The sequence below is a fragment of the Anopheles bellator genome, chromosome 1 (genome assembly GCF_943735745.2).
Source record: "Anopheles bellator chromosome 1, idAnoBellAS_SP24_06.2, whole genome shotgun sequence".
Taxonomy (NCBI): Eukaryota; Metazoa; Arthropoda; class Insecta; order Diptera; family Culicidae; genus Anopheles; species Anopheles bellator.
The window spans coordinates 23,400,382-23,424,984 of NC_071285.1; the positions used below are offsets into that span (position 1 = coordinate 23,400,382).

General features: G+C 50.2%; 1 protein-coding gene and 1 long non-coding RNA gene across 2 annotated transcripts in view; both read left to right on the forward strand.

The window, feature by feature from the left end:
- Nucleotides 1–1,302: 1,302 nt before the first annotated feature.
- LOC131206053 (protein groucho-like) overlaps nt 1,303–24,603 on the forward strand; it is a 37,577-nt gene continuing 14,276 nt past the window's right edge. Inside the window, exons 1-5 of the mRNA XM_058198430.1 lie at nt 1,303–1,425; nt 3,376–3,640; nt 20,557–20,654; nt 20,735–20,798; nt 20,983–21,027. Coding sequence (XP_058054413.1) covers nt 3,590–3,640; nt 20,557–20,654; nt 20,735–20,798; nt 20,983–21,027 — 258 coding nt within the window. The 5' untranslated portion in view covers nt 1,303–1,425; nt 3,376–3,589. The remainder of the gene's footprint in view (nt 1,426–3,375; nt 3,641–20,556; nt 20,655–20,734; nt 20,799–20,982; nt 21,028–24,603) is intronic.
- Nucleotides 15,877–16,304, forward strand: LOC131206054 (uncharacterized). The gene is made up of 3 exons (XR_009156783.1): nt 15,877–15,915; nt 16,002–16,082; nt 16,145–16,304. It is a non-coding gene; the product is annotated as an uncharacterized LOC131206054 (long non-coding RNA).

The window sequence follows — 24,603 nt, forward strand, 5'->3', positions numbered from 1 at the left end:
GACAGCGAAACGAATCGTTACGGCGAACAGAAAGCAAACAAGAATGATTTGGATCACAAACAGGTTCCCAGTGTTTTTGAAGATTTTTGGCGCCATCTTGAACCGCACGAGGCAGGTTGGCGAACTCGGTGGCGGGTAATAGCTGCTGGGGTACTTGTTTGGGCGCCGACACGCCACGTACTCTTCGGTTTACTTTCCGCCAGGCTCCGCCAGGTTTGATATGTTTGAACAATCGTTTGACGCTGTTGCCGGTCGGTTGCGGTTGCTATAAGTGGTCAATATTTGAGCCACACGGTGGTGACTCACGCGGCGAGTGGTGGAATGCCTGGTGGAATGTTGAAAAAGATGTGTGCATACTTCGGCGAAGGCGTTCCGGCGGCAGTTGTTGGCGCTGGTTTGTTTAATCTGAATCCGAGCGACACACCACCACGGCACGCCTATTGATCAAACATGGCACAACTGGTACAGGCCGCAGTTCTTGGAAGCTTCAGAGAGCGGCCAAACCCTGTTGGACGAGGCGGTGGCGTGTAGAGAGTTTCGGTACGGTGATTGCAATCCGATTGCGTTAATCATTAGAGGACCCAGATTGTTGAGCTATAAACATTCGGGCACTTTGAGGGCGACATCTTTGAACGTGAACTCCACCTTTCGCAACAACGCTGTCGCCAAAGCGTGACCGCGGTTGTGGGATGAGAACGATCTCGGAAGGTACCTCACGTTTGTCCGTATGATTTCACGTCTAATATCGCAACATTACGCGCACCTAGATCGGATCAAGCTGTCCAACATCAACGGGTCCTGGTTAAGGTATCTATAAAGCAAATCAAATAAATTTGGCTTAATCTGTTCTTCAAAAAACAATAAAAATATTCGGGAACTTGAATTGTTGGTACATTCTATCATTCGGGAACAAGCACGATGGCTGACCGAGCAACTCGAGCGCTTTCGGAGCTGTCACTTTGTTTCAGATGATTTCTGCCAATGTGCATAAGACGAGCTTTGCAACTCTGTTGGACATCAGCAAAGCTAAAATATAATACGAGAAAAGCAAACCATTAGCAATGTTTTACGAAACTCACAAATAAACAAACGGTGAAGTGGAGCTGCTTCGTCTGCGAACCTGGTTCGAGCACCCGAAACAAGCGCTGTAAACGCACCGGGGCGCTCTATCGTCGGACACAACGTGTACGTACACGAGCGTTGCCAGGCGCCGTCACCACCACAAATGGGCGCGCGTGCGACCCGTGTGTAGCGCGAGACGCGTCCGTAGTAGTAGTCAGTCGAACTTACGCCGTGGTTGATGTCGGAGGTGCCGTCGTCGTTGTTCCGTGTTACTCGTGCGTGGCCGACAGCGTCACATCATCCGTTGATTTCGCAGTTCCGTTCGTCAGCAGCATCGTGTCGTCGCTTTGGACGTGAAATCTGGTACGCAGCGCATGCAGTTGGTTGTGGCAAGCGTGAAGCATTCCCCGGATCGGGTGAAGTTCGCTGGAAGAAACATGGCCTACTGATGCCCCCAACCGGGTTGGTTGCTGTGGTGTTTTTTATCTCTGGTGTTCAGTGCAAAGCCTTCTACGGTCGCTCTAGAAGCGTTGTCCCTCGTGGCCGCATTCGTTCCTTTTTCCCGTGTGGCTCGGGGCCGCTGCTGACGGCATTTGTATGCGACGTGGTGCGAGATTCGGTGAAACATTCGCGGTAGTTTCTGCATTCTGGTGGAAGAGAAGATTTTTCCAACCCGACACCACGGGAGGCCGGTGTTCCGCTCGGTAGAGATACCGGGGATTGTAGTTTTTACCTCCACTAGGCCCCGCTGTAGTGTGTGAATGTGTGCGTGCGTGGGTAACCGGGCCCTTTTTTCGGTTCATTACATTAGTGACCAGCAGCAGAAGCAGCAGCAGCGTCAGCAATTATTTTTCTCTGGAAGCCCACGAGAAGAAGGAAGATAGTGTTTGCGCCTTTTTGTGTATGCGTGCGCCCGTGGGTCCGCACCGGTGTGTGCTCTTACCCGCAGAATTAAGGGCACCCGGGAGCAATAGTCGGCCACCTAGAGTGGGGGGGAGAGAGAGATAGAGAGCGGGAGTGAAAGAAAAGCGAAAAGGGCAAAGCGCGCGCCATTGGACGCCGTAGAGACCTTTTTTACGGGTCGCTGGTAATTAATTGCCTCACATCACTAGCCCGGCCAAGAAGTGAGTCAAGCGCGACCGCGGCAGAGAGAGCGAGAGAGAGTGCTCCCGCGCTAGCGACTTATTTTCGAAGCAATCGATGCGCGGAGAAAGAAAATAAAAATGGGCGAAAGATCGAGTGTGCATGGGGGGCAATGTGCGGGGTGCCCAGCAGCCGTCGCCGACCGACCAACCGACCGACGGCGTGAATACTCGCATTAGCGCGTAATATGGTGTGCACAGCGCGCCACTGTCACCTACGGACGGTTCCCGGCCAGAGTGAGCGAGAGGGAGAGAGCGAGCGAGAGGGAACGCGTGTGAACACGAGTGGAAAGTGAAATCGGTTGATAATTGAATTTGGCGTCAACGTCGCCGCCACCGGAGGATTGTGGGCAACGGCACGACACGAGAGCCATTGTGCGCCGCGAAGAGGAAAAAAACAAGGATCACTACACACCGCCGATGACCCCGGTGACGGTACGAGGGGGAGGACCGCCCACCCGCCCGCTCGCTCGCTCGCGACACAAATTGGATTACTTCGGTTGCCCGCTTTGAAATGCTTGAGCGCACTTGACGTGTGTGCTTCTTCGTTTTTAACAATGTTTTGTGTAATGCGCCTTCTTTTCTGTGTGTAAAAATGCTAGAAAACGAAGAAGACAAAAGAGGTCATTGTTTTAAGTTTACCCTCTTTTAAGCAACCGAACTGTCCTTTTTGGTTGGAGCGGAACTCGGAACAATGTGGTGCATTTTGGGTGAGAGCGAATGAAGTGACCAAACAGCGTCGGGTTGCTTTGACGAGTGAGCTCAGTGCGCGTGGCTTTGTTGCATTTTCGTTTGGCAGTTTCTTCAAATGTAAACAATCCGAGTGGCCGCTAAACGGCCTTCAAAGACCGTTCGAACGATCGACAAAAATGTGGAAAGCATAATTGCAACGGTGTTTGTACGCGTCACGGGAATGCCGTCGGCCGTCGGGGTTTCAAAGGATCAAGCCGAAACGGTTTTTGTGACTTGTTGGTTGAAGTGCCAGTTGGTTCCTCACAATGAGATGACCAAGATACGATCCGATGATTCATCAGCTTTCAATCAAGGTGTCAAGGTCAACCACTAACACTCAAGAGTGACCGAGAGTAATGGATTACCAGTGAACGCAGCAGGACGCGCATCAGCATTGGTGCACTTTGTTATTAATCCGTTTTTTCTCCGATTTCCGTAGATATAACTGTCAACCAGTTTGTGGAAGGTGCTGAAATAAAGGGGTGTAATCACCCGGTGTGAGAAGAGTGTCCGATCCGATCGGAAGAGTGAGAGTTTCAACCAGAACCCCCGGTGGGGTCACAGAACCCCCATTGTGAATCGCCGTGCAGTGTGTGTGGTTGCCACCGAAACATAATTCAAACCGTTGACATTACGCGCCGCCGGCGAGCAAGATGTACCCGAACGCTGGCATCAATGCGGCTGCGGTTGCGGCCCGCCATCCGGTAAGTGTTGATATCCGTGCGCACACACGTGTGCGCCGTGGGTGTTTGCCCTAAGTCAACATATTGCATGCCGTTCCAGGGGGACGTTTATTTTAGAATTTCGCCCGAAAGAAACCTCAAATGTGGAAATCCGAAGCCCGTTCTCCGGACGCAACGGAGCGGCCATCCCAGTGTGGTGGTACGTCTTTTTTGTGGCGTACTTTCTTGGCGGCGGCGCCCACAAGTGGAATGTTTCCCTTTTTTAGGTCTAAGGAAAATCCCCATTTTTGCCCTGTCATCACGTTGTTAGTTGGGACCTTTCTGTGGAGGGCACTTTTTTAAATATCTCCCCGCGGGAACGCACTCTGTCCGTCCGACGGAGGGTGTGCGTGGAGGGTCTCGTGGCGTGGCCAAAAATAATACCACACACCAGCAGCGAGATGGAGGGAGAAAGAGAGAGAGCACGAGCGGGCCTCGAAGTGGGCCTGAAGAAGATTGTGTTGTGAGATTCCGATTTAATTACTATCTCACACCGCGTGCTGTGCGCCCGAGAAGGAGACGAGGAAACGGGAGGAAAGGCAGCATAATCTCTGGCATCGCTCACAACTTACTCGCCGCGCGCCACTAGACAGAACCAAACCCTTCACCGGCCCGCCCCACACGCGGGCGTGTATAATTACCTCGCCGGGTTCTAATTCGTTTTTCCTGCCTACGCCCGCCGTCGGTCCTTCCGGGACGCGGCAGGATTGCGGTGTGGCGGTGGCGGATGTTTTCGGTGCAGAACAAAGCGCGCGCCCCGGCGCGGAACCCCCACTACTTGACGGCGGCGCTATTTAGGGGTTCACAGAGCGAGAGAGAAAGATAGAGTGAGAGAGAAAGCGGGACGGCCAATGTGAGGAAGGTTGTATTTAATTAACGGTGCCGATTAGCGCAAAGCGTGCAAACGCCATCTCGTCGCCGTCCTCGTCATGTGTTTGTCCTCTCTATCTCTCTCTCTATCTGTCGCTCTTCTCTGTCACACACATGATGTGGCATCTCTGTCACTCGTTCTCGTTCTCTCTCGCTCTCGACTGCCGGTATTTTTTGTGTGCCTTTCGTGGATGGTTAACCTCATGATGAGACGAATTATGATGGAATGATGATGATGATGATGATGATGATTGTTGATCGGTGGCTGGCGGCCGAACTGGGTGGCGAAGCTGATTATACGCGGAATTTGTGTAGTCGATGCAATTATGTCCCGTGGCAGCGTGAGGGAAGCGGCCAGCATACCACCCGTCATCCAGCACATCATCCCTCGTGGTGTGACCTCACGGCGTGAACCACCGTCCCTCGGTGGGCTTATTGGTGGTTCTATCTGTCTCTCGTTGAGGGGGTTCGTTCATTAAATCGCACTCGCGGGTTTCGTGGATTCGGAGATTGATCGTGAGGTGGAACACCTTTAGGCACGCTGCGTGTAACGTCCGGATCTGGCGCGAATGGGACACGAAAAACTGTGTGTCCTGTTGGATTAACAACTAAAGCATGTGCGCCATCTTGATTTTAACAACATTATAAGTTTCTCGTACCAGAAGCGGGCGTGCGTGGACCGGTTCCCGAGCGAGCTCGATGTTCCCGGTGGGGTGCGCAACATTGACATATTTGGCTACCGTTTAATGATGATTGGAGCTCCCGACGACGACGACGACGACGGCGATGGGGCTAACGGTGGCGGGTTTGTTTGGCCAGCATAACGAGGTGTGGAGCGGGCGCGCGAGCGGTGTGTTTGTGTTGAGAAACAAGTTGAGCAAACACACGGGCAAACGTCAAGATTGAAATTCGACCTTCCTCCCCGGGTCAACCTCCCACCGCGTATCTCAACACCGATGGCCAAGGGGCCGTTGAACGGGGAGCGGGAAAATATTTCCAACCACGATGACGACGCCGACGACGACGACGTCGTCGAAGCCGATTTTACCTTTCGTCACCGTTGTTTGCCTTGGCCGTTTGGGTTCCGCCTGCTCTCCGTTTCCTTGCTTTCTTCACAGCCCCCAGCCCTGCCCAGCCTAGGCCATCGTTCCCAGGTAGGTTCGCTGGGCCGCTCGGTTCGGTAAAGTCAACAAAATCCGAAGCTTCCAGGAAGGAGGCGTGTAGCGCGGGCCATGCTGTGTGGGCCTCTACTGCCCCCGTCAGCATCGACGGGGAATATGTTTTCCGGTGGCAGTTCGGAAATTGCTAGAACGTGTGCGTGTCTGTGTGCTCGGTGTAGAACCGGGAAAACACCGGGAAAATAAACAGCGGGTGCCGAGAAAAACACACACTTTTTTGACTCGTCGGTCGGCGAGATGGCGAAAAGATTTGGCCAAACCTCGTACCTGGGAGTTCTCTTTGGTTTCCGCATTTCAGGTTTTAGGGCTCTCTCTCTCTCAAACGTGCTTTTGCTGTCTCGTTTTAGTGTGCTCGAGGATGATGCGGTGCGAGATGAAGTTTGCCAGGCATCATCATCTCACAGCCCCGTCCGAATCGGAGACCGGAGGCACGTTTCCCATAGCAACCGAGCGGCTATGAAGAGCCGGATCCTTGCGCCTGAGAGAGGGAGACAGAGAAAAGAAGAGAAAGAAAGAGAGCGAAAGCGCATCGCTTGCTGTGCTCAGCTGTGACGGTTTGGTGGCCGATTTTCCTTCGCTTTTCATCGCTTTTCATTGCTTTTTACCAAGCAGAAGAACCGAGCGATACCTTGGCCAAGGCACTCAGCTGGCGTCGTGGAGAACGTTTTTTATGCGAGGAAACCATTCTCGTTCGTTTCTGCGGGGTGGCCCAAAATGACGGGTTTTAAACTGGAAAGTATTTGTACGCGGTCGGGTGTTTGGTTGTCTGTTCCGTGCTGTTTCTTCAGTTCTCCACCGCCTCCCACTGGTCGCTAAATTCAGGGAAATCCGTTTCAATCACCTCACGCCCAAAATCCTTCACTTCCAGCGGGTGTTTTGCGTTCTTTCCGTTTGTTGAGCTAAAGCAAAACGCGCCCTCTCAGCGTTTTCCGGCTCCGAGTTTTTCTCCCGGCAGCATTTTTTTGCCTCGGTTTTGTTTACCCAGAACCGTTTTCGACCCCCCTCCCAGGGGGTGGGTGGGTTTGTTGATGGGTGTTTGCTTATTTATCTGAGCCACTCCCACACATACACAGCTCCGCGTAGAAAGGGAATCAGGGTCTCGGCGCGTCGTGCCGAGTCGCATTTAGTCACCCTTCCGGTGCTAAGGTTTAAGAGAGGTTCCAAAGCTTCTCCTCTTTTCCACTTGTGTGCCTGTGTGACGTTGATTTATTTCAGTAAAACGCGTAAACAGCGCAACTCACTCGTCGGGGTCAGACGATTGCGTTCCGCCAACGGGGGCAAGTTGGCGGCCTTCCGCCCGCACGAAATAATACAAACATATTATTTTGCCAAATGGAATCCCCAAAAACTGTTGCTTTGGTGTCTCGGCGATTCTCGTTTTAGCAAACGTCAGGATCATTAAAGGTTCGAACCCAAACTGCGGTGAGGCCTGTGGAGCCACTGCGCTAGTAACTGGCGAAAGTTGGCCAACAACTGACTACTCGGTCCGCTACCAAAAATCACCACGCCCAGGAAAGATGAAGCGTTCCAAAAAGCGGATTGATTGACCGAAATGATCTGTGACAGGGGCTGACTGCGGTTGCAAGGAAATAAATTTTCAATCCATCAGGAAAAAGGGGCAGGAAAAGGATATACCCCCGGGGTCTCTCTCCGGATGTGAAACAGAAGCCGATTGACTGACTTCCGGGGTTTGGTCCGGTGGTGACGGTCGCCCATAAAACGGTCCCAAAACCACCAAACCACCCCCCGCCTGAATCGTTCCTCTCCGAGGGACGCATTAGCCAACGGTCTTTGCTGCAGGTTGGGGCCCCGGAACGACCTTCGAATCTTTCGTAGATTTCGGGACGACTTCCCTGTCCGTCCGGCCCGTGTCCGTGGTTTTGCTACCTCTCGCCACCATCCCTGGGTTTCTGGAGCAGCAGAAGGATTACGCTCTCTCCGCTCACTGTGAGAAGCTGGAGTTATGAGAACGGCCAAACACCGCCACAACCCAAATACCAAAAGAGTGCGGTTACCCTTCCAACTACCAGCTCCACCACCCCAGCCGGGAGAGAGCTGCTCCAATTCCGGGAATTCTTAAAGCGGGGAGCGGCTTCGCCGTTGGGTGTGTGGACGGGCTGAGCTTGCATATTGGCAACTGATACCTGCCAAAGAACCGGCTGAGAAAGGATGGTTTTTCGGTTTTCTGGCTGTTCCGTCCGAGAGTGGGCGCGCGAGGAGTGAAGACAAGAACAGCTTTCAAACCTCAAAATGAAGAAACTTTTCCCAAGAGGTTGAGGCGGTTGACGACTGGTGGTGCTGCGGGAGGCGTGGTGTGTTGGGCGGGAGAGTACAAATCCTAAACCGAGACCGAACGTTGGGACCGCACCGGCAGCAGTGTCTAGGGCGTCGCGAGCGGGAGACGTGGACGACGGTGTTGGAGAAGTTTTATTGGAGCCACTGCTGCCACTGGGAGCGCCGTGGAAACCTCTGTAAATTCCTCGTCAAAACCACAGCAGCAGCACCGGAAGAGAACGAGGCCGTGCGAGTGGCTTGACGGGCAATGCGGTGGCCCAAGAGAGGGTGGCACTGAAAGGCGCTTCGGTTGCATTTTTGGTAGATTTTTTGAAACTTTTTTCCCGCCTCGGATCCGGAACCACCAGAAGGGCATAGTGGAAAATGTGCTAAATGCCGGCCGTCACCTTCCAACACCCCCTCAGCAGAACTTCTATGCCCCGTGGTGAATTGCGGTTTTCGATTATTTGATACCAGGACGCTAGTCCCGGCTGTAGCAGTTTGCCGCCGTGTGTATTTGCATACGTTTGTTTAGTCTTTTCAATTAGTTTTTTCTACTCCTTACCACCTAATGCTGTTGATCTTTTCGCTGCTCATTATCATCTTTCCAGCGAGGCGCCATCTGGGCCATTCAGTTTTCGAAAACATTTTATGATTTGATTGTTTTTCCCTTTTAATCTCTTTCATTATTCATAGAGGATGATGTATTGGATCTTGTATACTTTTGTGTTTCGAGATTTAATTTAATTTTAGGGTGTGTTTAATTTGTTACAAGTTTGCTTTCTTATATATACTTTCTTGTACCACAGCTTTGACATCATTTCATATGCTCATGATTTTGCAGGTTTCTCATTTTTGCTTCCTTCTTTTCTTGGTTTTTTCTATTCCTAGGCTTTCTTTGCTATCTCTTGAATATTTTCATCATTTAATGTTTGATTGATTATTTTTCTATTGAGTTTAGTTAATTTTTTTTTCAATTAAAAAAACACAAGAAAAACAAAAGAAAAGTGGCCACACCGCTCCTTCGAAACAGCATAGGCAGAGGATTAACACTTCCCTAATCGTAGAAGTTACACTTTTGTCCGCTTTGCCCAACAGCTGCCAAGTCTCGGAGCTGCTGATCCCCACGGATCCTGCCGAAGTCAAAAACCGGGAAGGGTGACCAATCGCGCGGGACCGAGGCGAAGAGAGGAGACGTGTGAACGTGCTCATGCCCTGCGCATTAGTTTTGCGCGTACATATTTTAACAACATACACACACGTACGCCACGCCATGCCATGCCACGGCAGAAGGCTCCCTGGTAGCGGTTAAAGAGAGGGTCGAAACGTTTAAACTGCCGCCTTAAACTACGGTGATTTGAGGCCAAAGCCAAACACACAACGAGCGCGCGCAACCCTCGTCCTCGGTGGCGCTGCCGCAACCGGCCTTTCTTTCCCGTTTTTTTGTTGCTTTTGGGGTGTAATTTAAAAACTAATAAATTATAATCACACAACATGACAAGGCATCGAAGAGTGAAAAAGATAAATAGACGGCGAAAAGGGAGGGCGCTACTCTAACTTGCTCTAACCCATCGACCGCTCGACGGTCCCTTTTCGGGTGTTTTCGACTTATGTTTGGTCATCTGTTCGCATCTGGACGCCTTTTTTTTCGTTCGCCCGCTTTTGCTCGCCTCTCTCCGGGTCGGTTTCCGGTCATCTGGCGCCATTTAAGCGAGGAGTAAAATTCCCCTTCGAACCGGAGCACCCTTGGCCCGTTCTTCATCTTCTTCTTCGGCTCTTCTGCCTAAAAGCCACTTCCGGTCTGTCGTTCGGTGTCGCGGTTCCGGTTTGGTGCGCGGGGCGAACTGAAATATATTTTAAACGCTTGTTTAGACACCACCAGCCAGTCGCCGTCAGCGACGTCCCTCCTCCGACCGAACGACCGACGGAAAGTGGCCTTTTCCAAGTGCTGTCTCGGCGGACGGTAATTAATTTTTCACGTCTCCATCCTTTTTGGCCGGAGCGTCCGCCGGCACTAATGTTGCGGAAGAAAAATGACGCTAGACTAGCGTTTTTTTTCTATTGAAGCAACAGAATTGATGGGCATCATCGTTACTGTTTTGCATATCAATTTTGAAGTCCTTTTTGTGATAAGTTACATCCGGTACGAAGTGCCGCACAAGGAGGGACTCTCTCCGTTCGAAATTGATATTATTTCCGTGACGGATATTGTCCGTTTGGAATTGTTGCTATTTTATTTGAGGATTTTCCGACACTTTGTGGTGCCTGATTTGTTCGTTGTTCTCTTTTGCATCTAACACATAGTTTACCTATCTTAGAGTCTCCATTGAACGTTGATGAACATTTTTTATTTGATAACATTAATTGCAACCAAGTGATGGAATTTTGACTTCAGTATTAGCAGAGTGATTCAAAAATGTATCGAGTGCTATCCGTTTACTGAACTAATGTTGTCCGATTCTTACAAACCTACTAATAGAGCCGGCGAACTCCGTCATCTTTTGCAGTTGATTAAAAAAAACATAAAATTTCCACTCAAGATGTTTTGTTAGAGCTACAGCTACATGATCACGGTTCCATGAAGCCTTTAATCAACATTCATCAACAACAAGTAACTTTCAATCATCACAATTAGAGATTAGGACATGTGGCACAAGCAACTGGATTTCTTTCATTCTGGATTCTCTCAGACGAATTGTGGATTCCTTTCCAAAAAATTGTTTCGTGATAAACCATTTACCGAAAACATGTCTCAAATATATTCACTACTACTTCCATAACCAAACGATGTACCAAACTTCAAATGAAAAGGCAAAAGTAGCGATTCCCGCAAATGTCCTGTACACGGAACTAAACTCGGCATTAATGAATATGCTGAACAATCAATTTATTTTTATTTTTTGCAGTGTGACATTATCATTTTAGTAACGTTTAAAGGCAAATGACAAAAATGATCAAATCGGAGGAATGCATAGAACGCTGCTAGCAACATTGTAACCCATCGAAAGCCCAATAGTTTCAAATTATACCACCCGAAAACTTCTCCGATCACAAAGCCTTCTGTTGGCCACTTTATAATGTATTTTGTATCAATTTCGAATAATGAACATATCGACGATTCGGGGATCGGGCACGCAGCACCATTAAACAACGCGCCAACACGACGACGCGCTTAAGTATGTAAATGGTTGTTGAACGAACAACAACGGTACTTTGGCCATCGCAAAAAGAGCTGAAAACCAAAATTAAATGCAAGTAGCGCACTCCCAACGAGGCATCCACCGCTGGGTCCTCGTCGATCCCTCTCCAGGGACAGGCTGCGGCTGCGGTTTCGGGGGGTCTCCAGAAGCATTGATCCCCGGGGATTGACAAAATCCACTGAAATGTAACCGATTTTTGCGCTGTGTCCCGTCCGGTCATGCTGCGGGCACTCGTGCGTGCGTGCGTGTTCGTGTGTGGTTCCGATGGGTTGCTGCGGTTCTGATGTTGCGGTGGCGGTGCTGCTGCGGTCAATCAAACAAATTTGGTGGCGATGGAACAAACATGTTTCACAGGTGTCGCGGCCTCGATGGTGGATGTGGTTTTCGTGGTGCCGCCGGGCCGCCGATTGCATGTCCTTATTTACCGCAATGGCCGCTGCCTGCCTGGCCTGGCCTGGCCGAGTTGGGGGCCCAAGTTCTATTTACACCGATCCCACACCGGATGTCTCTGTGCGGTTGCCGGCCCGTCACGTTTGCGTGTGGTCGCGTCTCGCGTCTAACGCGCGCCGAGTTTGTTGGGGTTGCCTCGGAAATCGGGAATCGCCCCAATCATGCCGCCAATGTTGCATCCCAGTTAACACTGTGGGCTCGGGTGACTCACGGGCCGCCATGCTTTTAAATTAGTTTTCAATTCCGGTTAAATTTGTATTAAAAATAGCCTCGACTTCAACCGAAAGTAGACACCAGCGAGAAGGGTTTGAGTAAATATTGTTTTAAGCCGTCTCTCGTCGTCTGGAGCATGCAGACCGTGACAACTGCGGCGGCGTGCGGCGTTCTGTCTCCGTTTTTCCGCATCATAATAGTTGTGAAATGATGGTAACCGATCATGCAGCAGCATATCCCGTCCCTTGGGGCTTGGCCACACGGAACGTCGAATGCCATCGATCGCAGCACCACATGTCCCGGCGGTGGTGAGTCCATAGGGATACGAGCATTTAGAGACAGACGGACAGAGTCGGAGAAAGAGAGAGAGAGAGAGTGTGAGGGGCAGCATTTGCCCGATGGGTGGTGGGTGGCCTGTGACAATAATAGGCGGCATCGCAGAATAAATACACACACGGACTAGAAATAAATAAACACACATAAAACTCACTCTCGCATGGCATGGCCCCTCGTGGAGGGTGGATGGTGCTGCGCAGGGAGGGTGTGGGTGGGTGGTGCCACGGATGATGACGCGACGGTACGGATTGCACGGTTCTTTCTACCGCCTGGGTCGCCGCTCTTGTTGTTGAACAGCCCCAGCCTCTTGGTGGTGGTCGTCGTCGTCGGCGGCTATTTGTTTGTATGTTTGTCGCTCCATTGTTTGTCCAGGGGCGAGACGGAGAGAAAGTCATTTGTGGTTGTGTGGTGGGTGGGTTTGCCATACCCTCGCACGTCGGAAAAGGCTGGATGGCATATAAATAATAGAAAAAGGAACGGAGGGACACAGCATACCAATAGAGAAATAGACAGGGACCGGAGAGGTAAAAAACAATCACAAATTATGTTGTGGCTTACGCGATGGTTTCCAGCTTGTGCGCGTGGTCGAATTAAAATCCGCATCGATTCCGATCGTTGTCCCATAAATTTTTGTCTGCATTTTGAAGCGTTATGTTGTGTGGTCATCTTTCGCGTGGGATGCCAGCTGACTGCATCGATAGTTTGATCAATATTTTTATGGACCTAAAACTAGATTGGGTAGAAAAGATTAGACAGAGGGATTGAACATAAAATTCCAACCCTCGAACAATAAGATTCGTTTATTTTAAGGCAGAATGGAAACAGAATTGACGAAACCCAACAATACTTCTGTGGAATTTCAGCATGAGAAGAATTAAGAAGGCTGTATTGTGTTGGATGTGCTTAAATCAAATATTCAATATATTTCAAATATCTATTCTTCTAAATTACGGTTTATTCAGCCCACTTGTGTCACTCATTTCTACGAATTTTATTAAAGATTTTTTTTACTATCCCATCATAAGCAATGGCAACCAAGAAGGTATTTCAAATCATAGAGATTTTAATATTGAGAGGAACTATATTGAAACATATATTGAGACAAAGAAAGGGAAATTATCTTTACTTTAATCATTACTGCGCGCTCTAATGGATTACAGCAAATACTTAGCACGTAAGATATTTAAAGTATGCCTTTCCAGGACTACGAAACGCCTGAAACGCCGTTGAATGGAAGTTAACACCCACACCCTCTGTCTGTGGAGTCAGTGAAGCGCGAAACGCAATGTGTGTTCCCGGCTGATAATGTGCTTGAGCGCGGATAGGCGCTCAAGGATCGTTTCAGTTCGGCAAGAGTAACGCCAATTGGATGCGCTTGAATGGTTCGGATAGCTTGCCACCCGAAATCTTCCACGAAACCATCCGTGTCTGTGTAGACTGCTTGTGGAGTCTTTGTGGCCTGTCAAACAATCGAACGGTCTACCGGAAGCCGGAATAGCAGCCGTAGGGTTCGATGAAGGGTTGCCGCGAGTGTGTGTCTGCTCACTCCAGGCGCGATTTACAGCTGGTTGCGTCAGTAATTCGATGGGGTCTGAGAGTTCCGGGGAACGCCCGTCGTACGGTGGTCACTATCTATCCTCCTAATCTCTCTTTAATATACGGGGTTACAGTCTCGATCCGGCGCGCCAAAGTGTCCTCCGATTTAATATTCGTTTCCCGACTGCGCGTGATTGATAATCACTACTCACACATAATCGCACTTCGTTTCTTGTTTTTTGAACAAACCCGGGAACGTACGTGGACGGTGCCGTTCGTCGTGGGGGAACGGAAAGCATAACGTCTCAACGCCGGTTGATGGCCAACTCCCAGGAAGGGGTTCCTCCTGAGAGCCTCCGTCTGGTATCGCTTTCCGATCGTCGTGGTTTCCTGCGGCGACGTCGACGACATTCTTTTTCCGTATTCTGGAGCAACGGCGGGAACCAGTTCCCCTCGAGGGAAGTACTCGTCGAGCGGGGCGCACTCGATGGACCTACCTCTTCAACCGGTGCGGCGATGCCTACGTGCCGTACTCTCTAGCCGCCGAAGAGGAGGGACCCTTGTGTCGAGTTTTTCGCCGGGTGACACTTGAAAAGTGCCATTAGAGCTCGTCGTCCTCGTCGTCGTCGTCGTAGAACTTAAGTGGCGTGCCCGCTGCCGGCGGCGAAGAGACACGCACTGGCATCGGAGCAAGTAATCGGAGAGTGGCCTCTTGAGAGCTGGAGGTCGTCTTTGGGGATGAAGCGGGCCAGGAATTGACAATTTATGCCGTTTGTTGTGAAAAGAAAATGACTTGTTCCCCGCGACTTCACCTTCTCAATTCTCTTGTCTCCCCAAAGAGAGGCTCATTTCTAATTGTTTCAGGCTGCCGTCCGCGTCACGGTTTTCCCGTGCACCCCATTTTCATTAGCCCCTGGAGATCAATCTGGGGATGATGATGCTCGCGACTGTCTAGCCCAGTCTCTATTGCTCTCGCTCTCTCACTCTGTCTGGTCCTAGATATCAGAGGGTATCAGAGGGTTCTTCCGTCACTTTGGCGGTTGGTCGGCGGCGCCCGGTGACACGTTTCCACCTCGAAGTGTGTCGCCCCGTAATTGCTTTAAAGTTGTTTGGCATCATTGAACATATGGCGCATCGTCGCCCATGTGTGTGCGCGTGAGGAAAATCTCCTCGGGTCCTCGCGTTTCCCGCCTGGCCCACTGCTGCCGGCTTTCCAATGACCGTGAAGGCACACAGAAGAAGCGTTCATTATCCCATCTTCTCTCTGGACTTGTCCGTGCCGTGAAGGGTCGGCCCTTGTTTGCTGCTACGCACATTGCGCCCCGCGCGAGTATGTGACCACCATCAGTTCCAAGGGCTTTCCCCTAGTTTTTTGTGTCCCTGATTTAGAGAGCGAGAGGAGGGCCCCGTTTTGGGTCTGCTGCTGCTGGTAGCGAACCATCGCACCCTGCACGAGGGACGATAAATCAATAGAGTGTGAGAGGGGACCGTCGGGAACCGCCGTCGGTTGGTATTAATTTCCGAGGGACTCCTGGAGGGGGTCAACAGCAAAAAATCGAGCAGGGAAACACCACGCTCCTTACGCGCGTGAGAGAGGGGACCAATTTGCTGGGGTGACCCGCTGGCTGGCCTCGGTTCTACTTCCCAGCGGGCAAAATCGCGCGACTTTTCGCCGTTTCTCCCTGTTTCTTCATGCCTCACCCCCCCTCAGGCCCACAACCGAGTCCGGACTCGTTGTGTCTCGCAACTTCATCGACTTGTATCAACCGCCATCCTTTTTCCACGTGAGCGAGAAGATTTTCGTTCTCCCTCTTCTGGGTGTTTGTCGATATTTGACTGCAACATTAGGACTTTGGCGATTTCAGCGAAAGTTGCACATGCAACGCTCGGTCCCCATCGAGGTGGTCAAATAAAAAGTCTAAACTTTGTGAGTTCTTTTTTTGTAATTTGGCCACCTGAACGCTCCTTTTCGATCAAAGTTAGTCTTAACTGTGATCATTGCTAAATATAATAGACCTTTTATTACTGATTTGAGAAGAAAACACAAAAGTAGAAACGCTTTTTGAATAACTATTTTGGTCATCGTAATCGCGTCAAATTCTACTGTGATTCAGCTGTTGTGACTGAAAAATTTTTGACAGCTCGTTTGTTTTGGTTCGAACACAGCTGGAAGTACGGGCAAATGTGCTAGTGCAAAAAGGTAAGTTTATCGGTGTTTTTCACATATTTGCAGTGAAAAACGCATAGATATATTATCGCAAATAGATAATTCTTTGTTTGTTTCAGTTTGCAGCAGTGCCGCGAATGAAAAGGCAGCAAAAGGGCACCAGTGAAAAGGGAACTATTCGGTGTATGTGCATGGAACAGGTTAGTTTTATAGTTCATATTCCGAGCAATTTCGCTGTAATAACTCATTATTCTTTCCTCAGCAGGGTTGGACCATAAGGACAATAAGGAGGAAACCGTGGAAGAGGCAGAATCGGAGCGCGGAAGAGCCTTTTCTACGTCTCGCCCCACCGGCAGCATATCATCGGCAGCACCCCAACGAGGGATGTTCGCAGTGTTCGATAGCGTAAGTTATTAGTGAAGCTTGAACGTGAAGATGAAAGAAATTAAATGTAAACTTTAAATATGAATAAATTAGTTAATAGTTATAAACTGAATGTTGCGATTTGGATGTTTTTTGCGCTGAAATGCGCACCGGACATTTTGGGTAGTCCGGTGCGACACGAAAGAAAGGGAATAGAGAATATGAAGAAAACGTAGCGTGACATGCCGAAAAGTCACGCTGCGACGTTACACTTTTCGGCTTAGATTGGGCTTGAATTCATTGAATCTAAGCCCAATCTAAGCCGAAAAGTGTCGTGCGACCATGCGATTTTGCCCGCTGGGTTGTCTGCCTGCTGCTGGTCGCCCCTATTTTCTCACCATTCCTGGGCGTTATGAGCATCGAGCATTCAGAGGGGACAGTCTGGGTGGCGGCCGGCGGGAATGATTGAAGCCGTGCCGCGTGCGTAGGGGTGCCCGCCGTTTCACAGATAATAATTTCCGGATTAATTTGAGCGTCTTGTTTGCGTCCGTTCCGATGCGGGGAAAGGAGAGGAAGCGGGGCTCGTAAGTGTAGTAGTCGCGTTGCGCCAGGCGGCGGTCAGCGGACGATACAGGACAACAACGCGGGGTGGCACATCATGATCTCACCCCAATCCGATGCGCCGCGTTTTCGGTAGGGTCTGCTGTCCCCGTGGTGAGGGGTTTATTAGCCTAACGGGCTTTGGTTTTCCACCAACGGGTCCGTGCGCGTGTGTTGGCTTCATCTGCTGTAAGGGGTGACCGATGTTCCTGTTCTCTGTTTCTTCTTGACCGTTGGGAGGGTGTTTTGTTACAGTTACGGGGCCGCTGCTGGTTTTATGGTTTTAACTTTTCGATAGGATTTTATTAGAGTTTTTTTGGCTCTGTCTGTTCTTCTGTTTCACTCCACTCCGCTCACACTTCCGATTCTTCCGATTCCGATTCACACTTTTTCGATTCTCTTTCGATTTGATATCTCATTTTCGTCTTTTATTGAGTTTTGGTATGGCAATGTTTGCCACTTTCCAATTTGTTTCGATTTTATTGATTTGTTTCGGTTTCGTTGTGTGTGTTCTTATGTTTCTTTACATTTTTTATGCTATTTCACTAGCTTGTGTTGTGCTCTGCTTTTCGTTGCTGTTTTTTTAGGGTTGTCGCTTTTCCAAATTACTTTTGCTCGTTTAGTGTCATCGAGCGGCGTGTCATTACGCGTGCTTAGCTAACTAACCGTAGGCCCCGAGTTTTCGTTACTCGATAAGGTCGTTATTAAACTGATGGTCGCGCCAGAAGCGAGAGAGTGCGCCTCCGGGTGCGGGTAGGGTGATAATTTTCCGATCCTTTAAGGGTTAGTGCAACAACAACAACCATCATCATCATCACCACCACCACCACCGGTTCGGCGAAGGATCGGCCCGCCTGCCCTTATTTGGCAAACAGTGCGGCCACATTCTAGATCCCTCATAGACCCTTCGCTGTTTCGACGATTATTACGTTCCCGTTTGCGTTGCAGCCCTTCGCCGTCCTCGCCTAACGGTTTCGGGTCGGGTGATGATGCTGCTGGCTCGCTGATGGCGCGGGGTGCGGTGTTCGCCTCGTGCACAACCCTCTTAATTAACAATTACTCGACGGCTAGAATTTTTCACTTTACAATGGTGGTGCCGTGGCAGCGGGGTCCGGGGCCCCCAGACCCAAACCCAGACACGGTAGTTGCTCGGTTGATTTGGTTTTCCGAAGGTGCCGAGGAGGGAAGGTTCTGTCGGTTGTTTGGCCGCCTAAAGGGAGGAACACACAAAGGGCTCCGGGGAGAAAACATAACTCATTGTTCCAGCGTGGCGGAGGGTGCGGTGCGGTGCGTGCGTGCAATGGTTTTAAATTTGTTCACCCCGCGTTTGGCAGTTCCGGTTCGTTTTATTCTTGCTGCGGCGGCCCCTCTGCGCGCGGTGAAGGAAGCGGAACGGGGTTGGCCAGAAAGGGAGAGAGGTAGTGACGATACTCTACTTCCGGGGCGCCGTTTAAAATTTGTTGGGAGGTTTTTTCTCCGCCAGAAGAGGGAACGTGGAATGCGTTGTTGCGCAAGATTTACGATGGGAATGCCCGGGAGGTGCTACAGTTGCATTTTTTTCGGTTCGGTTTCCCCGATGGTGAAGGGTTACCCTGGAAAGAGGGGACCGTGTTTTCGGAAGGGTTTGACTTTCGAAACTGCCGCCGCCAAAGTGCGGAACGCGGAAAGTGGTCCGGCAACACCACCCCGAGGACGCGTGGTGGTCCCCTTGGTTTATCGTTTTCCGGTCACAGGATGGAGGGATATTGTTGTGGGGAGGGTCGGCACTATTTTTGTTGTCCTAATTCTTTCGCGTTCCGCCCGAGACGGGGGCCCGCCCGAGAGAGTGTGTCTAATGAGATATCGGAGCATCTGTCAAACATTTATGGGAAACGTGCTACGACGGAGGACGTGGACGCGGCCGGCGCTCTGCGGTTGACGACCGCTGGTGCGTGTGCACTCTTGACGGCCGGGGGTTAGTTTGTGAGCATCGTCGAGGTCTGTTTGGGATTTTGTGTTTTTTTCCCGGTTCCAGTTCCAGTCCTACAGTTTTCCGCTTGTTGTGGTGGATGTGTCCTGAATTTGTTGTCAACCCGAAAAAACGCCAGGGATACGACGACGGGTCGCCCAGGCCGGAGAGGGACTGTGAAAAGGGGTCAGACATCAAGAGGGTGCTGTGGCTGTGGCGGATTATGCTGTGCGGCGTTGAAAATGAGAAGCGATTATTTTCGATAAATTATTATTACTACACTCGCCCCAGATGATATCTTTGAGATGCTTATGCTCTGTCGATAAGGTTTCCGTTTCATTCCCATGGCTTTCGGGATTCCGTTCCGTTCTGCATCAGCTAAAGCATGTTCTTCTCTTTTTGGTTGCTTTACTTTGCTTGTGTGTACTTTTTGATTTTTATCTCTTTTTTATAATGAGTTCTCGATTTGGTGTAACCAAGGAGGATGGTTACTTATGTTAATAATAAGTTTACTCGTCAAGTCTGTCCATTTTCTGTCTGTTTTGTTATTCCATTCCTGTTAGTTACTAAATGATTATGTTGGTTTTTGTTGATAAAATGATAAATTCAGATTAGTTATTCAAAATACGTATGGAGTTCTGATATTTAAGAATAGAATGCGAAAAGCCTATCAGTTTTAAACATTTTTTCCCCTTTCTTGATTGAACGGCTTTGGGGCGCCACAACAACCTCAAAAGAACCTTAACACTAGTAACGGTTTGAATGGAATTCGTTCCCATGCTCAATTGACCGATGCTAAACCCAACAGGAACGCCCTAAATCCAACGGGGTTCGTGCCGCAGATCCCTCTCTGTCTGCTGCCTGCTGGAGGTGGCGAGCAATTATGCGAGTAATTTCCGATCCCCAATCACACCTCTGCGGTGCGGTGTAATCGTCGATGATTCGACCTCAAATCGCATTCCATTACACCGGGGCGCGCTGATGGCATTTAGGAATGCATCCCTATGTGCGATGCTCTGATTGATGATGATGTCAAGCCTTCGGGGTTGCATAGTTGTGTGTGAAGTTTATCGTTGAAGCTACACAACAACACATCATAAACTACGAAGCTTTCGCTTCTAAGCCAAGCTAAGCCACACGGGGATGAGTGCCTGAATGAAATCCCCAGGGCCCAGGGGCCAGGGTGGAGTAATGAAAACTAAAACACGCGACGAAATTTATAACTCACGCGGGGGATGTCGTCTTGGTATTTGAAGTCTGCGGTCCCTCAGTATGGGACGCGCTGAACGCCCTCTCACAGGAATAGATGGATCGACGGAAGTTGTCAAGCGCGCAACGCCGTTGCATGCGTCACCTACCGGTGGCATGTCGCGCCGAGATGAGATCCGAGCTGATTTATTTATAAACATTTACCAGATAATTAGCTGTAAAGCCTCATTTATTCGAATCGCTTCATTACGCGGCAGCATCATCGCTTATGTTTATATGCGCCTTTGATGGGTGACAGAGAGCGAGAAATGTTGTGGGACTGACACAACAAGAGCTCCTCAGTCAGCAGCCGTGTTCTCGATGATAAACACACCGGTTATAGGGGTCGGGTCACAGAATGAGCCACAGTTTATTGTTCGAATTTAAACATCGTACGGGGGGGAAGCACGTGGTAAACCGTGGTTGGCTTCTGTTGTTTACGTTAACCAGTCTCCGTCCGCGGGATCACCTTCGATCATTATTTTAATCGAGCCTTTCTACTCTCTTTCTTACAGGGTCCGCCACAGTCAGCACAACCGTTCAAATTCACCATAACAGAAAACTGTGATAGGATAAAGGAAGAGTTCAACTTTCTTCAGGCACAATACCACAAGTAAGTGACGCAGATCGTAGTTCCCTTTTGAGGTGATGCCGGCGACAAAACTTACACACTTCTTCCCCTCTTTGTTGCAGCCTCAAAATGGAATGTGAAAAATTAGCTCAGGAAAAAACGGAAATGCAACGACATTACGTAATGGTGAGTAGCAAATCGGCGTTGACAGGACTTAGAAAACCTTTTACATTTCCTGTAAACAGTCAGAGTTGTGACAAAATATTGTCGAATGTTCATTACTTTAAAAGTTAAAATTCAATTAATATAACAACAATCTATCACAGACACCGAGCATGTTTTAATCATCGTTTTACTCTCGCTTTCACAGTACTACGAGATGTCCTACGGTCTCAACGTGGAAATGCACAAACAGGTGAGTGGTGCTTCTACTGTGACCATCGCTAATCTAGATATGCTTGTTGTTTTAGCTGTTCCCTAGAGGAATCGCCCCTCTCTCTGACCCAAACTGTTTAATGCCTTGGGAGAGGGGCTTCTCGGAACGTTTCCGAACAACTGAATCCATTATCATCGACCACGAGACCCCACCGTTGTCTGTCCGGGGTTCTCCGTCGCAAACCACAAAAAGATGTGCTTTGTTCGCCACCGGTGGTTGGGGCCTCAGGACGTCCTGTACCCCAGTTGGAAACCGGCGCGAAGAACCGCGAAGAACCGCGAAGAACAATCGGAGATAGAGGTTTATGTAACACATTTTTAGACGTGCGTTATGTGTGCGAAGCAATAGATGAGCCTCGATCATCCTTAGCAGCAGCGCGCTCCCCACGCTCTGGTGTGCGCCGTGATGGTGGCAGCAAGAAGCGTGACCAATAAATGCTCTCGTTGCCACCGAGCCACAGCAGCAGCAGCGATGTGTTCGGCTTGATGAAGTGTGGGTAGCAAACGCACCGGGTAGCCCTCATGTTTCTCTTCGCTCTTCGCGGAAACAGGGATGCCTTTTTCCGTTGCATCCCGCCCGACAGACAGATGAAGTGTGGGCGAGCCGGAATGATGATGTGTGTTGCTTTCTTATGCTGCGCCCTTAGTATCTGATCGCCTTCTCGCGTGGCTTTTATGTGGCTTGTAGTGCGATTAAACAGGCGGTTCTGCTGCCTTCGGCGGGCCATAGTCGGTAAAATGTAAATTAATAGAGAACAGACCGTTTTCGATTACGGTTCTGCCAGATCCTTCGAGCTTCAACTGCTGAAGACCAGATTAGGATAGGATTAAATTCCCTCTCGTACGTATTTAATTGCCACTGCGCAACGACTAACCGCTGTGGCGAGAACAGCACCAAAGCCAGGGTCCCCCGATTCTCATCTTGAGACGACTTTCAGCACCCGCGTCCTAATTCTAATCCTTTGGTTGTACACGACCTCCGACGGGGGGGCTTTTGACGCAAGGCGCCTCCACTACGGCACCAACAATTATGCTGCGGGCGCGCTCGGTTTGACCAAAGCTCGTTCGCAAGAGGCGAGGTTCCACTTTTTGACCGCAACCGCCCGCAATGGTAAACTAATTATCGGCGCGGGGCTCTCGGTGCCAGAGACCCAACCAACTTTCCAAAAACCCACAAAAGCAAGCCCGCCGTCGTTTCGTGCTGCGAGCTCGGCCGCATTTGGCCGCTCACCCGAGCATTTAATGGTTGGCGGCGGTGGCCGCGGCTCACCTCTGCGACCCAATCCTCCCTCCCGGACGCGCTGCTTTGAATGCGCGCGCGTGTTGTGGTGGCCTTCGTGGCGATGGCGCGGGCCTTACCCCGTACGGTGGTCTGACGGCAGCCAGGGGTGGTGGTGGTGTGTAGAACTAATCGCATCTAAAGTGGCGCACGGCAGCCCCACATTACTCATGTTACACCTCTCCGCCGGCACCTTCCGTCACGGACGGCCATCCGCTTCGCCACCGTTTTTTTTCTATCCGCTTCCCCCCGCCACCCGCTTTACTAAGTGCTAATAGTGAAACACGTTCCGGGGCGTGAAACTAGTGGTTAGGCACAGACGATTCGATGTTTGTAAACTCGTTTGGACACCGACAAACCCAACCCGGCCGCGCCGCTGCCGCCGGGTATCCGTGTTTGGTGGGGAAAGTGCTACCGCACCGGCGGGTTTAATCCGATCGCAGCGTTTGTGGCGTTCGTTGAAAGGCTGCCAACCGCCGTCCGCGGGGATCACCACTGTTGTTGCGGCGATGGCGGCGGCGGCGGCCAGCAAATGGCGAAAGAGAGTGTCCATCGAAGCTAATTAGATAAATACATTTCAATCAAAAAAATAATACATTAAATTACTCGAACCGGTTTTCGCACTGGGTTGCTATGATTTTAATGGTTTTCCGACAACCGCCGTCGCCATGTGAATTGTGGTGGTGCCATTTTTTATTTATCAACCCGGCCTGGCGGGGCATTCGAGTGCAGTTGCACTTTTCTGTGCAACGGCCACGGGGTGAGTTGCTCTGTGCCGTGTCGGAGGATATTGAGTTGCTCTGTCGTCAGATTTACATTTGTGTGTTTATCTTTGCCAAACACAGATTGTCCATTAAGTACACAGCTCTCCTCGGTGCCCTCTCGCGGGCCAAGCAGCCATGTTGATTTTTTGTTGCGTTTCGGTTCCATTTGACTCATTGCCCCGAGTGGGGGGGATTCACTTTGATTTTAATCTCTTGCTGCCGTTCTTGAAGTGTTTCCCGTGTTTGCAACAGAAATTAGAGCTCGTTTGACTTATGCTTTGAGCTTGATGCCAATTTATCTAGTTGACTTCCTTCCGATGAGTATTCTTTTATTTTCGGTGTTCGAATTCTTTCGCCAAAGTGTCAAAACGAACTGATTTACTTTGAGCGAACTGCGCCATTTCTGGTTTGGCTACTGAGTCTACAGTGACGCCGGTGGAAACATCTGTCTTGACAGTTCCTTTAAGTGTTCAGATGTTTGGATCGACTGAGTTGTTTGAGTTTCTTCCATTTATCAGTTGAATATTTGTGGTCGCTGCCCGTATCTTAGTATATTTTGCTAACTCCATTCCTTTCATTGGCCTTTTTGGTTTTAGGAACAGTTTGCATCTCTTCTACATGTTTCACTTTAACATCCAAGAACATGGAAATAATTGAAAGGTCCCGTTTACCCAATTGTGCCTCTCTCTCGATTAGGATAATTAGGACCCCTCATACATTATTCCATTACCGTTCAAATTCTTAAATTATTCCATTTTAATGAGAGGGTACCATTATTAATTGACGAAACCGCGCGGTCGAATGAAAGAAACTCTCTCTCTCGCTCTCTCTGTGCATAGGAAATCGGATTTTCATTCGCCCCCCTCTAGTAGGATGCGCGGGCGTGACCCACACCAATCCCAATGCCAGGGGGTGGTGGTGCCTAGCCTTCGGTGAGAGAGAGAGAGAGAGAGAGCACGGGGTCTAATGTCTAATTTGACCGCTTGTATGGCGCGGCGTTTTTTGTCGCGTGCGGGACGCGTTCTCTGTAACGCCGCCACACGCGAATCGATACGCGGGCGGTGGATTATGCTGCCTTCCGGACCGGGACAGGGGACGTTGTGTGGGGGTGGAGGTGGTCACCGTGTGCGGTTGGCTAAGTCGCATCGGTGTGGTGTCCCGACGGTCGGTGGTGTGGCGAAGGACTTTTTATGGCTGTGCAAATTGCTGTGCCGAGGACTGCGCCGGATGTGTATGTGTTTGTGAGGATCACGGTGCGCATTCCGGATGCATTTTCCCGGACCCGGTTTCCGGTCAGGTTGGGCTGCTGGCTGGGGGGTTGGGTTGTTTGATTGGATTTGTGTTGATGCTGTGTGTTGGTCGGTTGCTCGACGCCCTGGTCTCTGTCCCAATCGAAGCCATAGCCGTGTGACCGCATCGGATGGAGAGAGAGCGAGAGAGGCCAGGGCTACGGTCGAGCCAAAGGTTTCTAATGGGTGTTCCATAGTAATGAGGTTTACCACCAGCATCGGTA